The 17832-nt window shown below is 41.0% G+C and overlaps 1 protein-coding gene across 1 annotated transcript; it reads right to left on the reverse strand.

Annotated features, from left to right (window-relative positions):
- Positions 1 to 3228: 3228 nt before the first annotated feature.
- CRNKL1 (crooked neck pre-mRNA splicing factor 1) lies at positions 3229 to 17818 on the reverse strand. The gene is made up of 14 exons (XM_068675149.1): positions 17725 to 17818; positions 17362 to 17514; positions 13362 to 13453; positions 13097 to 13255; positions 12552 to 12718; positions 11863 to 12041; positions 11036 to 11206; positions 10148 to 10339; positions 9375 to 9434; positions 8014 to 8094; positions 5315 to 5554; positions 4778 to 4879; positions 3937 to 4185; positions 3229 to 3481 (listed from the first exon to the last, which is right to left on the reverse strand). The coding sequence occupies exons 1-14, from the start codon at positions 17770 to 17772 to the stop codon at positions 3314 to 3316; spliced, it is 2061 nt and encodes a 686-aa protein (XP_068531250.1). The 5' UTR covers positions 17773 to 17818; the 3' UTR covers positions 3229 to 3313.
- Between the last annotated feature and the right edge of the window lie 14 nt (positions 17819 to 17832).

Here is a 17832-nt window from a genome sequence, read left to right on the forward strand (position 1 = left end):
CTTCTGCATCTCAGTTGCCTCTTTTGTTCAAAGAGGTTGCTGCAAAGCTCATGTAACCATCTCCTGATAAGTTGCTAACCTAGTGTCTCAACATCCTGCCTTCCTGTCTCACGCTGGGCCACCATGACCAAATAAAGAAAGAAGTTGAACCACAATGCCGAGGAAGACTAAGGCCTTTATCTTCACGACCACCAGAGGGACAGAGACGACCCCCTAGCAACAGTGCGCGCAGTCGCAGAATATACTAGGATGTGCTGCGTAATCCCAGAATTACCAAGATATAAAAAGGGACCCTGGCGGGGGTGAGGTGCGCGCCGTTGGTGGAGCTGAGACTCCCCGGCTGCCCAGCGCTGTTTTGCTTGCTGTTGCTTACTCAATAAATTCCTTTCTATTATTAATGCAATGCTCTCTGAAAATTAATTAAGGAGGTAACTTATAACAACCATGTCCTCCCTCATGTAAGCAAACCAGCAGCAAACAGGAAACAAATTGCCTGTGGCCATCAGAAAGACAAGAGCCCGGCACATGTCCTGTTGTACAAGGCTTGCACAGTTTTCCACAAATGCCTGGTCCAACAGCAAAGCGGCAAGGCACTTCAACAGGCCGCCTGCAGAGAGACTAGCACCACTGTGCTTCCAAGGGCAGGGCGGGCTGGCAAACTCCCAGCTTGGTGCACCCCGTCCTGCTGCCAGGCCAACCCACACACCCTGATCTGCCCCCAAACAGCAGCCGTGCAGCCAATGTTTTGCTTCTTCCTGGCTCACACACAGAGCAGGAAAAGGGGAATGGTGTGAGTCTTAAGTGACCAGAAACACCTGTGCTCCGTAATGCCCACACAAGGAGCAGCTTGCTCCTCTTCTTATCTGGTGCTCTTCATTCAGCTTCTGTCTTCAAGACAAAGCAAACATCGCCCCAGCTTTCAGCAAAGAGCTTGAAAAGTCAGTTGTCACCATAACATTGCTGCACTCAGCTTCTATTACAAATATTTTTGAGAAAAATCTTTAATGGGCTTAAGTAAAGCATGCAAAACAGGAGAGCTTTATCCAGAAGATGGTAAAAATTTCAGATTTTAGCTACAATTAGTACGCACACATTGTGAAGCCCAAGGACCCACCCAGCAAGCCCTAGAAATTGCAGCTGCCCTACAGACCCTCTTCGCTGCCAGCAGAAAAAATGTGCACGCGCCAAAAATCTCTTTCAAAATCAGGAATCCACAGTCTGCAATTTTAAGGAAAAACTACTGCAGAAGACATTTCTTCAGCTGTTCCCATTAGATCTCAAGTACGTTTCAAACGTTTCGAGCTGTACACAAGCCCCAGGACGCACCGATCACCCAGTATTTCCTGGTCTGTAAGAACAGAGCCCTGAAACTTGCACTCGAGCAGAAAACCTCAGACGAAGTGTCTCTGCTGCCGCCTGGTGCCCCCAGCATGCCTGGCCAGCCGAGAGCTGTGCTCGGCTGCCGGGACACAGCTGGACCACAGCAGCTGCCTTCCACTGAAAAATTTAAAGACTATTGGCAAAATTAAAGCCCAGAAGGCATAAAAGCTAGTATAAATTTAGATAAGCTAGATTTTACCTTGTACGTCAATACAATACGGTTGGTTTTACAAAGAGCACTGATTTACTGTGGAAGCTTTTAGGAAGATTCCACAAGAAAGAATTGGCACAAACATACATCAGCATCACAGCCACCAGTTGCACAGGAATTATCAAAGCAAACAAAAGCACACACACTCAATAATCAGGCTTTAAGAGAGACTGTATAAACTTACATGGCTGATTAGAAAAACCAAACATCTAATTCTACCTGAGAAGATTGAGGGTTAACAAGACCATATGAGCAAGACTTTTCCTTGCTGGTCAGCCAGCCGTATAAAATAACATTACTGAACATGGCTGTAAGGACTTACCAGGTTAAGCAGAGGATTGCACACTCATCCTGTGAGCGCTTCATATATGCACCCACTCCAGCAGATACCCCAAGAGCAAGGGAAACACTTCCCCAACTCCATCCTCTCAGCATTCCCATGTTTGCAGGCACATTCCCAGCAAATGCAGTCTACCTTCACCCTGATGCCTCTCACCTACAGCCCCTACCTGACAACCACCACCCCCACACTTAACCTGAATCCCCAGCTGCTGCTCCCTCATTCCTAATTTAAAGCCACTTTCCTCACTGGATTGGTCAACCTGTAGGCAAGTAAGGCCTGCAGGTTGACCTAAGGCTCTAAGGTTCCTAAGGTTGGCCTAAGGTTCTCCGTGGCCAGGTGCATCCCATCTCTCATCAGCCTTCCAAAAGGGCTCTGCAGGGGTAAAAGCCCAATCACTGTAACCGACGCCAGCTAGCACTGAAACCAGGCCCAGGCCCCTCGCTGGGCAGGGTCAGGGGAAACCACCTGGGCTCTCCTGCCCTCGATCACCACCCAGGGCCACATGGGACCCTCCTACACAACCTTTCTGTACCTCTTCTGGACATGAACAAGAGTGTTTTCTATTGTACTAATGATTTTGTTTTTAATTAAAAAAAAAAAAAAAAAAAGACCCCCCCCAAAACTTTATGAAAGAGAAATCTTATGCTCATTGCTTTTTCCCTCTGAAGTACAAAAAGTAACACTGAGAAGCCTGCTTATGCTGTTTCTACTTTATTTCCAATAGATAATTTACTATAAAAAACATTGCCAATATATTTATCTAAATATCTCTATTATGTAATACATGTATATACATTTTTTGTACTGATTTCTATAGAATTGTCTTTCAGGGGTTAGTTTCAGTATAGTTAGTTTCTATTATTGTCCATCCTGAATAGTTTTCTAGGATAAAAACTGACCTTGGTAGGAAGTTGAACAGATTGCAATCAATAGTATATACTGTTTTTAACTATCCACCAGATCATACATATTTTACAGAACTACTGGAAAAAAAAAAAAATCAAATGAAGAATGAACTGAAGATATCTTTCCCATTAAATAAAGTAGATCTGTTGTCTTGGCAAGTTAATATCCCCGTGCAGTACTGTGATGTTTTCTAGGAGCCTGAGAAAACAGTCAGTCTTGTCCTAAAAACAAAGCTGCTGTCCACTTACAGTTCTCAGACTGCTGCAGATTCCTGTACTTGCCCTCAGGATGCTGCCTTTCAGTTGCTAGAAATAAGACACGATAAAAGAGAATCACCTCCAATACAGTACTTTTTTTTTCAAAACAAGAATTTCTCTGAAGTCAAAAATAGTAAAACCCTTCAAGTACATTTATTCATCACCAATGAAAGTACTGTACAACACCCAAGAAAAGGAACAGGGGAAGGCAACGTATTAAGGCTGGCTTTCATCAATGTCTTTGTCTGGATCTATTTCTGCAGCTTCACTCTCCTGTTGCTGTTTCTTCCAGAGTTTAGCCATTGCAAGTAGTTTGAGATTAGGCTGATTGGCAGTATCTTCTGGGAAAATATAATCATAATATTCCTCCCAGCCAGCATCAGACTAGGGAAAAAAAACACAAAGCAGGTTTAATTTGCATGTTAACGTTAGCTATTAGAGGATGCTTCTAATAAGCATAAAAATGAAATAAAATTAAAATTAATGTTTGTTACAACATCCATAGCAGCTAAAACTAGTAAGCTGAATGGGTGTGAGACCATACTACTTCTGCTGTGCATAACAACCAAGCAGATGTGATTAACAGCTTACCTAGTTTCTCCAAGTTACTAAACAAACACTGTCAGTATAGTACTACCTACAGCTAGTTTCATTTGCCTAGCCTGCTGAAGAGCAAGGAGCTTAACAGTCTGTATTTCACGCCAATGGTTGTCTTCAATCAGAGCAGTAATACTGATACGCAGTTAGAGCACTCATCCCTGTTGAATTTGTCAGGAATATCAGATCCCACCATAAAGCCAAAGCTTCAGAAAAAGTACTTGCATTATGTTTTCTCTTACCCCATCTTCAGCCTGCAGTTTTCTCCTCTTCTTTATTTTTTCAGGCATAAGTTTTTCTATTCTCTCTTTGGTGGTATCAGTTCCGAATTCCTCTTCAAAGTTCTTCCAGGATTCCAGAAGCATGACTCTCTCCTCTTTCTCCTCACAGTTTCGCATTGCCTTATTAGCCTCTTCATAAATCTGCCGACATCTTGACAAACTCTCTTCCCTTCCAGCGGATAGTTCAAACTGTGCAAAGCTGATCCATACCTGTGGCACAAAAAAAATAAAAAATCAAGGTGAAACATCCATCCTAAAGTCTTACAAAAACGACAGGTTAAATGATAGTTTAAGAGAAAACAAAGCAACCAAAAAATGAAATATCAATGCAAGTCTAAAGTACTTTTGTTTTTTATAAGCAGATACCCAGAAATTTCATGTTTGTTTCATGTGTAATATTTACCTCATTTTGACAAGACAGAATATTCACATGAGCAACTTTGACAAATCTCTTGCGCTTATTTTCAGGTCATGATAAATCTGTTTGAATTCAGTCAAATGACAGCACCAAATTACACCATGAAAATCACAACTAATTTTTCTTTCCAATGTTTTAAAATCTAAAATTCCAAAGCAATTCAGCAGGAAGAGGGCTGCTTTCCAAAGCTTCTACAAAGCCTTCTTTCATATAAGATATTCCTTTTGTTATAGGAAAGTTAAACATTTCTTTTCCCTTTTAATACCACTGGCATGATACTGCACTTAGATTCTCAGTCAATTTCAGACAGCCAGGTAACCAAAGCAGTCAAGGCTTTCCATCAAGCATGGACTGAATTCAAGCCCAATTCTGTACTCTGAGTACCTTAACATGCTGTGTCCGTTGAAGTAATCTGCGGTAAAGATTTCTTGTTTTCTCATACTCCTCTTGCTCAATTTCAAAGTCAATGTAGGATTTCCAAAGAACCTGCAAAACAGAAGTCTCTCCTTACATTCACAGCCTCTTCAAACAACCCTGTATCTAATACTGAGATAATGCCCCCAAAAAAAGTTTTTTTAAGGGAGGAGCATGGATAAACGTAAACATTGTAAAAAATTAATTTCAGAGACCTGAGTATTAATTCACTGTACTAGCTAAGATTAAGACTAAGTAATATGAAATCTTGCCCACATAACCCATTTAGCTTACTCCTGTAAGCATGTTTCTCTCCATTCTTTGTCATGGGTTTTATAGTCCCGTGGTACCCTGCTAAGAAACAGATGCTACATTAATGAGACACAGGCTAGGCCGCTATGGAAAGCGGTTCTGTTCAAGCTGTTAGATCATTTACATTTTAATTAGACACACTATGTAACAAATACCTTAAAATTACTCAAATGTTAAGTTCATCTTCCCCCTTACCTCTGGCATGTCTAGCCGGGGCTGGCCAATAGCCAATTCATATATTGCACGGGCTCTGTCAATATCACCAAGGATGGTCTCCAGTTCAGCAAATTTAATCCATGATGTGCAGTTTTCTGGTGCAAATTCCAGGAATTTTTCATACAGCTTTCGGCAACGATCAAATTCTCGCAGTTGTAACTCCAGTTCAATATAACCCTTAAAAAGTTTGTTTTTTGGACATTTACCTATGGATGTTCCCTGTTAAGAAGCCAAAAGCCAAAAAACACTTACAGATACTGCCAAGGAGGAGAAAAAAAAATCCTGCTGTTTCTAAGCAACATTTTACTGTTTGGTATTTAACTGAAATGCATTTTTGAGCGGAGTCTGTTTTAAGACACTGGTCAGGGTTAATATGAAATCTAATCAATGTCTGCAAAATGAGTTTGCATACGTAAAACATCAACAAAAACCTGAAAACAGAAAACTTTCTGCCTGGTTACACTTTTAAATAACACCAACTTGCCATGAAGTATTAATTGAATCTCACCATGGCTCAACAAATGCTCAACAAATGAACGCTTCATCTTGCATCAAAAGCTGAAGAAAGCGCAGTACTAGTCTGTGCCAGTCTTCCAGGTAAGCAGTTCTGAAGTACCTTATAAAACAAATTATACCAAGAGAAACCATCTCCTGGACCACCAGTACTATGCATCATTAGATAGAGAATTGTCCACATTACCTGACTGCTGACTTACAGTAATGGATAGATGGAGAAGAAAGTTTAAACCAAATTTGTTTTGATATGCTTCAGCATCTGAACAAAACTGTCTGTCATCAGCCACAAGTACCAAGCCATGAGAAAGCAGTTTCTGATTTTTAATTTGGGAATCTTTTGAAGCAATAGTTAAGACTGACCACACCTATGACATGTATATAGTGAGCTTCACTCTGACACATTTCTGAAGACAAAGATTATTTATTAGGCACTGAAACCTCTGCTCCTTCCAGCTGGTATGAATAAGTAATTTGAGACCAAATTCCCTTAATGCAATTCTCCTGCACAGCTTCACTACACATTCCCTATATTGGTACTTAACAAAAATGGAGGAAATCAAAACCCTGAAATACTGATTTGGTCACCATTAGGTCTCTCCAGCTCTAAATATGCATTTTCTGTTTCAAAATATGCTTGGTTCTTCCCCATGGCCCACCCCATTACTATTTCTTAAGCAGCATAGGGTTCAGCCTGTCCTGGCTCTTGGCTCCAAGTCCCAGCATTTCTCAAACCCTAAGAAAACCAAGAATCCATGCAACATCTGCAGCCAGTAAAAAATAAGGCATAACAATGTACTGCCTGCATGCTGACAAGAGCTTCAGGATCAGGAGTTGAATCTGTTCTTCTGCATGGTGACAGTGTGAGACCTAGATACTCACCTCAGGACAGAAGCAAGGCTTCTTGCCAAAGAGGTGGTTCAAAATCAACTTACTGCAAAAGCAAGGTTAACTGCATGCCAAATATAGGTCCAATCCCCCCAAAAAAAGATTATGGTTGCACCAACAAAAGCTGGTTTGAAAGATAAGCAAAGTAACCTACTACAAAAAGGTCTGTCAAACTAAACAACAGAAATTAAACAACAATAGGAAGAAGAGAAGTCTAAAAGAAACTGAGGAAACTGTGGTTTTCCAGAGAGACCAAAAGAGCCTTTCCAGAATATACTAAAACTACTATGCCTAAAACAAAAGGTCTGGAAGCAGGGTGCTGATTGGTGACTAAGGTAATTTGGAAGCATCTTAAACTAAACTAGAACAGAAGTATGCTTCAAGACAGATGGTTGTCCTCTCCTGCAGGGAGACATTAACAGCCTCACAGTGGACTTAATCCCTCTGCTCTGTGTTGTTGTGTTGTTTTTTTGTTGTTGTTGTTTGTTTGTTTTCTCTGGCCAGGAGCAGTAGTCCAGCTCAACAGAAAGTTTTATTAGCACATTAGAGGGTAAACTTGATCCAGTGTCAGCTACAGAAGGCCATTCACATTTATAATCTTATCATTGCTGTGACATATGTACAATCAATTTCCTCTTTAAAGTCAAGCCACCTCAACTGCTACCATTACTATCTTTCTCTCCAAATTCCTAACAGTCACCCAAATTATTGAAAGTATCTGAACCAAGGGGAAAGCTAATTTTTCATTTTAAAAGGTTTTCCTGCCAAAATGCATTCCATCATTCTCTGACATGGTAGTGAATACTGAACAGAAGCTCTTGAGCTGCCCCAAAGTCCCCATGATTGCTTCTGTCAGCAACCAAGTAGCTGGGACTTAATCTATTATGCAAGTCTGAATTTCTGAGAGTCAAAAAACTCCTACTGATTTGGCTTTTTAAACAGCCATTGTTAGTATAAGTATCGTTCAAACAAATCACCAGCGGTTAAAAATTTTCAAGTGTACTAAGCTTATTTGGGTACTCTCGTGTTAAGATGTATGTTTTGTCAGCTGAAACGGGAAAGATGCATTCATTTCAGTCCGTGGCTAATTCATCGTATCAAGCTATGCTTCGTTTTAAATCATATATGACAGTAAATACTGGTCCCTGCAGATTTTCTAGAATGCTTTATTTAAGTGGATTAGTAGTGATTTATAAAGGACAATTTAAGATCTTTTAATGTCATTCCATTGTTACTATTAGTTAGTAAAGTCAATTATGGAATTAACCAAAGCTTACCAAAGCTCTTCTGGCAAGTGGAAGATTTTTCTGTCGTATTTCAAATTGTGCATACAGCAGCCATATTTTGGCAAATGTAAACTGAAAGAAAAACAACAATGTGATGCCTGGGTTGGAAGTTTAGCAATTAATTCTGCATGTGTTCACTAAAAATCATCTCTGTCTACGTACAGAGACACATTATTGCTACTGCAGTTAGTTGCATTTGACTTCTGTGTTTTCCTGCTGAAAGAGATGAGAGACTGCAACCCAAAACAAACTCTCTACACCAAGACAGTTTATTCTACCATGGATGGAAAGTAAAAATAGCCAGGACAGAAGTCTCTCCAAGGAAAGAAAACACTAAATCAATCAATTGATTGGTAAAACATCAGCTATTACTGAAAAAAAAAATAATAATTGCTAATCAACTCTTAATTATTATAGATTAACACTAATCCATCTAGTTGATACTCATATGATGTGACGAATGACAGATTAGAGAAGGACTAAGTACAGGGACTAAGATTTCTTGACATTCCGAAGCAACATATTGGTTAATTGTTTTCAAGGTTTGGCCATGCAGATATTTTAGTTAAAATTCACTAGGAAAAAAAAAAAAAAAAAGAAAAGAAAAAACAACACCAAAAAGTCAGAAAGTCAGGTATTGAAGACTGTAATGGAGGATATAAACTCTAATGATGGTTTATGAAATGTACCTCCCTCAGCTGGGACCAGGTAAACAATTAGAAATAGTTACTACAAAAGGTGGTAACTCTACATAAAATTGACTAACAGGTATTTTGCAAAGACTGCAAGCAAACAGGTTGAGAACAGGTATGAAAGAACTAACTTGAGGAGTAAATTAAGGGAAAAGAAGAGATAGAACAATCTTCTACCATTTAACAGCACTGAAGTGTCCACTAAATATGTGATATTTCAGCTTTTTATAGCACTCTTGATCACTTAAAAATACTGATGAAACATTAATTTCATTCTGTACAAGGAAATCTGACATCAGTGTGTAGCCTACTGTTTCCCAGTGATGATGCAAGTTACAGACAACTAATGCCTTAAGTGGGGGGGGGAGGGCACACACTATGGATTTTGGAGAATTAACTTTATGAAACTGGAAGGGAGTCTACTTAAAACCATGTATAAATACCTCCCTTGTTCTTGAGCAGTGTCTTCAGAAATGTGCTACTAGCATTTTGGAGGGGCTTACGCACCTCAGCCTTGCTTTCTACACTATGCCTAATTAAAGACAAATTAAGGGACTTCTGAACCAGAAAACAGTGGAAAGAAGTAAGGGCAGAAAACTAAAGGATCTCAGTCCTAAGGTTTTTAATCCAAGACTTTATATGAACTTGAAGGAGCCATACCTTCTTGTGGGGAATGAGCTCAATACATGCCTGATAAACTTGTCTGGTTCGCTCTGGATCCTGTAAGAACAGGCAATACTAAATATTTCATTCACTACTCAGATTATGCTACAGTAATTACACAGTTTTATACCACACAGTGATTACCAAATGCAGAACAGAGTATTTTTAAGCACAGGAGTTTAGAATCACGTATACTTAAAAATATATATTTTTCTACATATCTGTATGCACAATTTAAAAGATGGTAACTTCTGAGGGTCAGTAAGTCCTTTGAAACAAGGTTCCTCATTAAGAATGATACAATTATACCAATAGTGTTGCATTTAGGGTGGAAAAAAGTATCTTTTTTCCTTTTACCAGACACAGAACTATGATTTTATGAAATAAAGCACAGCTATATTACATGACTGATAACAAGATAACTTGACTGATATACAAAGTCTTGAAAAGCCACTGTAGCGAGAATTTATCTGCTTCGCAGAACTTCACAAATAGTTTTGTCATACTACTTGTAATACCACTGTATTTGTATATTAATGTTATGACTGATAAACAAAAGAAATAGTTAGTGAAGCTTAAATACTTGTCTCCCATGTAAGGGAGATGTTACACACAAATGCAAGTGTCTGTGTATAGAGGGAAAGATTTAAATAGCAAATAATGTAGCAAATGACACAAAACTTTTTTTTTTTTTTTGTATTAACGTATCTGTAGCTATTTAGTGTAAGGAAAATACCTGGGAAAGAAAAAGACTTAGAATTACTACTTGCCTTTGCTTCCAGCTCTTCATATAATGCATAGTTAATCCAAAGATAAATATATCTCTTCCAGTGTCTCTTCTCTTGAATTGGAGGAACGTTGGCAATGGCTCTTTCATACACTTCTCGGACAGTCTCTGCATCTGCATCGCTTTCAACTAACCTTAAGTAGTCAAACCATGCATCATAATTATGTGGATTTGCCTTTCAGAAAGATGGGAGCAGAGAAACGGGAAATAAATTTCAGTAACTGAAAATAACAAAATTTGTTCCTTTGCTTACAGTTTCTATGTAGGAATTTCTCTTTTAAAACTAATCACTGAAATATTAGCAAAAATTGTCAGTCTCCGGTATGCTAGAGCTAGAGGTTTTGAGGGGAGGAGCTTGGGGTTAAGGTTGGTGCAAGTGTCGTTATTTCTCTGTTTTTATTTTTACCTACAAACGTTCTTTGAGAAGGCAAACCCAAGTATGAGCAAAGGAAATGAGGAACTGTGCAGTATTGAATAATTTGGTGAATAGTAGATAGGTATGGCACATCAGTTTCCTTACAAAAAGGTGTTTCTGCACAAATGAGTAGACGTTACTGCATAACAGAAGTGAAGGAATAAGTTACAAGCTAATTTGTGAAGGGTAATGAGTTCTCAGTGCAATCAAAAACTTTGGCTCTACCATCTACACTAGACTGCAGAAATGAAAGAGCAGTGAACACAAGTATTGTTCTCTCGCCTGTGGATGGGATTCTGTCTCCACAAAGAACATTTCTTGGAATATTTTTTGGCTGAAGTACCACAGGTAAAATAATAAATATAATAAAAAGTCAGCCTTCCTGTTATGAGACATTTGCTTCCCTTAAGCAGCAGGTGGATGTATGATATTACAGTGAATATCTGTAATACATACCTTCACCTCCTCTTCATACTGGAATCTTCTCTTGCTGACAATGATGTCTTCAATTCCCCTTCTATCTCCAAACTTCTTCTCAAAGATGGTGTAATTTTTGAAGAGATTTTGAGCGTCCTGTTTTGGAATTCTATCCAAGGCATATTTGTAGATCACCCTTACTCTTTCAAACTGAAAACATTAAACATCACTTGAATTGTATTTGGAATGCAAGTCTTCTACCCCATAATGTGTGTTTTAGTATGTCAATGACCTTTTAGCGGTATTTAATGTAAACGATTGTTTCAGTACAGGACTAACACAAATCTCCCTGAAGAGTAAGACTTGAAGGGAAAAAAAAAAAACACAAAACCTATAAATACCAAAATTTATCATCACTTAGTCATTTACAGGTTTGGAATATTTAAAATATTTTTAAGGGTCTGTGGTCTGGAGTTCAGAGAATGTTTTGAATTACTAAATAGCCTGAGCACTTCAACAAGTACATCTGGGAAGTACATGGCTTACATAATTCTTCTTTTTATCAAGCAGTCAGTTGACATAAAGTGTCAAACTTTTAAATCTGAGGACAGGTATTGGATTTAAAGGCACTGTTTTCAAGTTTGGTAGATTTTGCGCTTACTTTCTTAGAATATATTTACTCAATATCACTAAAAGGCAAACAGGAGCTAGGCAAAAAAATTGATTCCTTAACTCAGACTACAGTAAGACCTCCATGATTTTGGAAAAAAACAGAAGTATTGAAGTGATCATTAAGCAGCCTGGAGTTTGATATTCAAGAAGAAATCTTGTGGGGATAGTATCAGCCTGATGTAAGGAAGTCTTACTTCTTTCTGGTTCTCCTCAAATTTTGCAAAAGCCACATACAAGTGCTCATCCATATGGTCTTCTCCAAAGAACTCCACTGCTCTCTCATATACTTTCCTTGCGTGAGCAAAGTAACAATGCTTCTCTTCAAAGCGAGCATACTTGATCCAGTTCTTCACATCAGGGTGAACAATAACAAGTAGAGCTATGTTAAAGAAACAGTATCACTTGAATCAGACATCTCAAATTGCATTCTTCCCAATGACTACAAACTCATGGACTATATATGAAACAACTTCCACGGATGATATATACAAGGGACACAACTGGGAAGAATACAAAACAGCTCTGAGTATGCGAAGGCTTCATGTTCAGTACTGAGAACCTGAATCTTAAAAAATATAAAGAAGTCAGACAAGGGTCAGGGAAAAGGTTGAGGAGGAAACTGAAATAAGTGACTACTACAAAAAAAGCCACAAGTATGAGTGCTCCTGTATATTCACTGTTGTGGCAGGATATGTCCATTCAATTAACTGAATTTGGAGGCAAAGCATGTGTGCAATACCAACTGCTGGATCTCAGCATGGTGTTTTACTCCAGCACACCCCCGTAAAAAGGAGCCTAGGGACATATCTAGAGACAGAATAGACAAGCAAGAAATGAAGAAGTCTAAACTTGGGTAGCAGTGACCATGCACTAAAAAGGATATATCTCTCATAAATGGTACGTGCCCTATCCACCTCCTTGTATCTCAGCTCGAAGTTAATATAGGAATGCCAGGCTTGCTCCTCTGGTTGCCACTCCATCCAGCGTTCAAACACCTGACGAGATCCAGCAACATTCCCCAACATCTCTTCCATGTAAGTATATTTATACCTTGGAAAACAGGATCAAGTGTTTACGATCACTTTGTAAGTAAACTTTGTAAGATCACTTTGTAAGTAAAGATAAATTTCAATCATTTTTCAAGTGCTTAATACAAGCATCACTGTAACTTCTACACCTATTCCCCACTTGCACTCCAGAAACACCTGTAGTGTTGTGATAGGCAGCATGCAGAAACATGAATATCCTTCTCTCCATACTCTAACCATTTGAAAAGTATACAACTATTCCAAAACTAAGCATTTACCTCTGGCTAGCCTGAAGAACTGCAGAAAGAGAAGACAATGTACTTTTGCATGATGCCAGAACAAAACAAAACAAAAGATCTCTTTGGGGGTAAAAGAAATGTTCCATTCTCTGTAAACGTACCAGAACTGGTTCACCCTAGGGAGGGTGGTAATGGCTCGATCCCAAATGTTTCGGGCATGATTAACCTGGCGGTTCTTCATTTCCATTTCTGCATATTTCAGCCAGAGTGTGACATTTCTGTAGTCTACATCTAGAGCACGCTCGTAAATGGAACGGGCTCTGGAAAGCAAAGCAAAGTTTAGTTGCGCATTTAACATGTCTCTAAGACAGTGGTTACCAATGTGTCTTAAAAGGTTTAACAGATCTACAGCTATATCATAATTACCTCTGTATTTCTTTTAGGCTTTCCTCCCATTGTGCGTACTTTATCCAGTTACTGATAACAGTTCTGTTTTTTCGTATGTTATCTTCAAAAGTCTGAGAAAAAAATTATTTCTGTAAGTAAAAAAAATTCTTCTGTGCAGACCAATCTTTTTATAAATGGCTTACAGATTATTATTACTGGAATGAACTCTAAATGTCTTGCATAGAATCACAGAATGGTTTGAGTTGGAAGAGAACTAAAAGATATCTATTTCCAACCCCTCACCATGGCCAGGGACACCTTCCATCATTCTGAGGTTCCTCAAAGCCCCGTCCAACCTGGCCTTAAACACTTCCAGGGATGGGGCATCCACCATAGCTTCTCTGAGCAGCCTGTTCCAGTGCATCACCACCCTCACAGTAAAGAATTTCTTCTGAATATCTAATTTGAATCCATTTTTTTAATTAAAGTCATTAATCTTTGTCTTATCTTTGCACTCCCTGACAGAGTCCCTCCCCAGCTCTCCAGCTAGTCCCTTTAGGCACTAGAAGGCCACTCTATGGTCTGCTTGGAGCCTTCTCTCCAAGCTGAACCACCCCAACTCCCTCAGCCTGGCTTCATAACAGAGGTGCTCCATCTTTGCGCCCTCCTCTGGGCTCATTCTCATACTTCCATGTCTTTCTTGTGCTGGGGCCCCAGAGCTGAATGCAGGCTCCAGGTGGAGTCTCATGAAAGCAGAGCAGAGGGGGACAATCCCCTCCCTCACCCTATTGCCATGCTGCTTTTGGTACTGGCCAAGGTATGGGTGCCTTTCTGGGCTGCAAGCACACGTTGCTGGCTCATGTTGGGCTTCTCATCAACACCCCCAGGTCCTTCTCCTCAGGGCTGCTCTCAATCCATTCTCCACCCAGCCTGTATTTGTGCTTGGGACTTCCCAAGCCCAGGTGCAGGACCTTGCACTTGGCCTTGTTGAAGCTCATGAGGTTCACCCAGGCCCACCTCTCAAGCCTGTACAGGTTCCTCTGAATAACATCCCTTCCCTCCAGTATGCCGACCGCACCACACAGCTTGATGTCATCAGCAAACTTGCTGAAGGTGCACTCAATTTCACTGTCCACATCACGCACAAAGATGTTAAACAGCATCAGTCCGCAGTGCTCTTCCCCTTTCCACTAATGTCGTAACCCCACTGCAGAAGAACACCAGATTTGTCAAGCACAACCTGTCCTTAGTGAAGCCATCCTGGCTGTCACCAATCACCTCCTTATTCTCAACGAGGATCTGCCCCACAATCTTGCAGGCACAGAGGTGAGACTGACTGGCCTGTAGTTCCCTGGTTTTCCTCCTCTTTCCTTTTTAAAAATGGGGGGTTATGTTTCCCCTCTTCAGGTCAGTAGGAACTTCACCAGATGGCCACAGCTTCTCAAATATGATGGACAGTGGCTTAGCAACTACATCCCCCAGTTCCCTCAGGACCCACGGGGGATATGATATATATCACCAGGTCCAGCAGACTTATGCACCTTCATGTTCCTTAGGCTGTCTCAAACCTGATCTTGTCCTACTCTGTGTGGTTCTTCATTCTTCCGGTCCCTAACTTTACCTGCTGGGCCCAGTCCGTGTGGATGGACCTCTTGTCAGTGAAGACTGAGGCAAAAAAGTCCTTGAATACCTCAGCCTTTGCCTCTATCCTGGGTGACCAGGTCTCCCGTTTCCTTAGGGAGAGAGCCTAAAGTTTCCCTAGTCTTCTGTTTATCACTGATATACACGTACCTACAGAACCCCTTCTTGTTGCTCCTGATGTACATGTCCAAATTTAATTCTAACAGGACTTTGGCTTTCCTAAGTTAATCTCTGGCTGCTCAGACAAAGTCTTTGTAACCCTCCCAGGCCAGCTGTCCTTCCTTCCACCCTCTGTAGGCCTCCTTTTGCTGTCTGAATTTGGTCAGGAACTCCTTGTTCATCCATGCAGGTTTCCTAGCATTTTTGCACAACTTCCACTCTGTTGGGATGCATATCGCTCCTGAGCTGGGAGGAGGTGATCCTTAATATTAACCAGCTTTCTTATCCCCTCTTCCCTTCAGGGCCATGTCCCTTGGTACACCACACCAAGCAGATCCCTGAAGAGGCCAAAATCTGCTCTCCTGAAGCCCAGAGTAGAGAGCTTTCTGTGCTCCCTCCATGTTGGCCTAAGGATCCTCAACTGCAACTTCCCACGGTCACTGCAGCCAAGGCTGCTCTTGAGTTTCAGATTCCCCACCAGCCTCTCTGTTGGTGAGAATGAGGTCTAGCATAGCACCTCTCCTTGTTAGCTCCTCTATCACATGGAGAAGAAAGTTGTCAGCAATGCATCCCAGGAACCTCCCAGATTGCCCACACCCTGCTGTATGACAGGTATCACGGTGGTTGAAGTCTCCCCTGAGGACCACCCAGACTTGTGAACAAGAGGCTGCCTCTAGCTGCCTGTAGTGGACTTCATCTGCTTCATCTGCCTGCACAGTTGACCTGTAGCAGACTCCCACTATATAATGTGGCCCATACCCACCCTCTCTGTAATCCTGACCCATCAGCTCTCCAGGCAGAGCTCCAGGCACTCCAGCTGCTCACTGACATTACCGGGCAACGTCCCCTCCTAACCTTCCCTGTCCGTCCTTCCTAAAGAGCCCATGTCCTTCCATCCCAGCACTCCAGGAGAGCCATGCCACCACTAATGCCAATGAGGTCACAGCCCTGCAGGTGTGTGTACATCTGTAACTCCCCTTCTTTACACCTCATTCTATTGCTTAGCACAGAGACACATTGAAGTGGGCCCCTGATGAAGGTGATGTATGGGCTGGAACAGCTGGAATTCCTTTGTGCTGCTCTTCAGGTGCTCTCCTACATCTCTCTACATCTACACAGATGTAGTGACAATACATACTCAACACAGCACTTCCTAAAAATTGCATAACAGAGCAGCTAAAAATGTTGATTGCTATACAGATAAGGACTAAACTCAAATTCCTGCAAGCTGATACCTGAAATATTGATGGAACAGTAACTGAGAGCACTAAAACTGTGAACTTTTTTTCAGTCTCCTGGTTAGCAATTCCAGTGGCAGCACTACCTGGTTAGGTGGAATCTAGTCTGCGCGACCCTGAATACACTTGAATGCACCAGCTTAAGTTTATCCGCTTTGATTTGTATACAGCATTGTTTTACGTTTTTCTTTAAAGCATGCTGCCTTGTGATTATTCCCTGGAATTAATATTTTGGCTTCAAATGTAATAAACGAATTTCACAGCTCAGTGTGGTGGCTTGTTATTGCAATTCATACAAGCAAATAAAAAAACTAAAAAATTTGTCTCTAGTTGTTGACTATATCTAAGAAGTAACTGATCAAGCCTATTTCAAAGCATTTTAAGTTCATCAAAGATATGTTTGCTTTGCTTTCTATTGATCCAGGACAGAAGTTATCCAACAACAACAACAAAAAAAAAAGTACATAAGTTTGTACAAGCAAAGCAGTCCTTTTCAATAAAGAAAAAAAAATATACCTCTAATCTCACATGCAAAATGGTTGTTTCAAGACAACTGTCAAGAAATAAGCATGATTAGTACAGAAATCTGTTCTAACGGGTGTCCCACGACGCTTTAGTTCTACAAAACAGAAGTATTGCTTGTGAACACTGTGGGTTTCAAACAGTTGACATGGAAATACCACCAGCACTACTACAACGATTGCTAACGTTACACCATACCAACTGCCATAATATTTGCGAAGAAGCCACATACAAATCACATATGCAACCCACCTTGCAATGCTTGAATCATACTGAACACAGACACATAACATGTATTACCAAATTTCGTTAAACATGTTTATACCTTAGTTTTTACACAATAGTTTTTCTAATAAAGCGCTATTTTTTAAAGCGTAAAAAATGCAGAAATAATAAATATGAAGAACGTTGCGTTTAAATTAAGCATATTAAAATTTTGGTGCTTTATAGATTTTTTTTTAATTTATTTTTGCTTTTACCTTCCTTTTCCGAAGTTTGTAATCGTTTAGCTCTTCGACATCTGTGATCTTCTGCTGAGGAGGTGGTGGGAGAAGCTCGAGCTCTCTCTCCTTTGCCTCCCTTAGCAGCTGCTCCGCTGTGATCTGGACTTCGGCGGGTGCTTTGTTTTTCACCTACGAAGCGAAGGCCCGGTTAACGCTTCCCCCTTCCAACGCGCAACCGCAACCTCCCGTCACGACGAAGAGGGCCTCGGGCCCCGGGCCTCAGTCGCCGAGCCGGGGCCAGGGCCCAGCCAGGCCTCCCCTCGTGCCGTGCCCCGCCGTGCCCCGCTCCTTCTCCTCCTCCCCCCCCTCAACCCGTCCCCAGCCGCCGCCCGGTGGCACCTTGGCCACTTTGGGGATCCGCTGCTTCCCGGCTGCCGTAGACGCCATCTTGTCGTCCCGTCCCGCGCCGCGCCGGCCCCGCCCCGCTGCCGCCCCCGCCCCCCGCGC

The sequence above is a fragment of the Anas acuta genome, chromosome 3, assembly GCF_963932015.1.
Source record: "Anas acuta chromosome 3, bAnaAcu1.1, whole genome shotgun sequence".
NCBI lineage: Eukaryota > Metazoa > Chordata > Aves > Anseriformes > Anatidae > Anas > Anas acuta.

Coding starts and splice junctions, on each gene's coding strand:
- CRNKL1 (XM_068675149.1), bottom strand. CDS start 17,772: ATGGCGTCTACGGCAGCCGGGAAGCAGCGGATCCCCAAAGTGGCCAAG. Junction 8,095..9,374: donor AGCTCATTCCCCACAAGAAG/GTATGGCTCCTT, acceptor TTTTTCTTTCAG/TTTACATTTGCCAAAATATG. Junction 3,482..3,936: donor AACTGCAGGCTGAAGATGGG/GTAAGAGAAAAC, acceptor TTTTTTCCCTAG/TCTGATGCTGGCTGGGAGGA.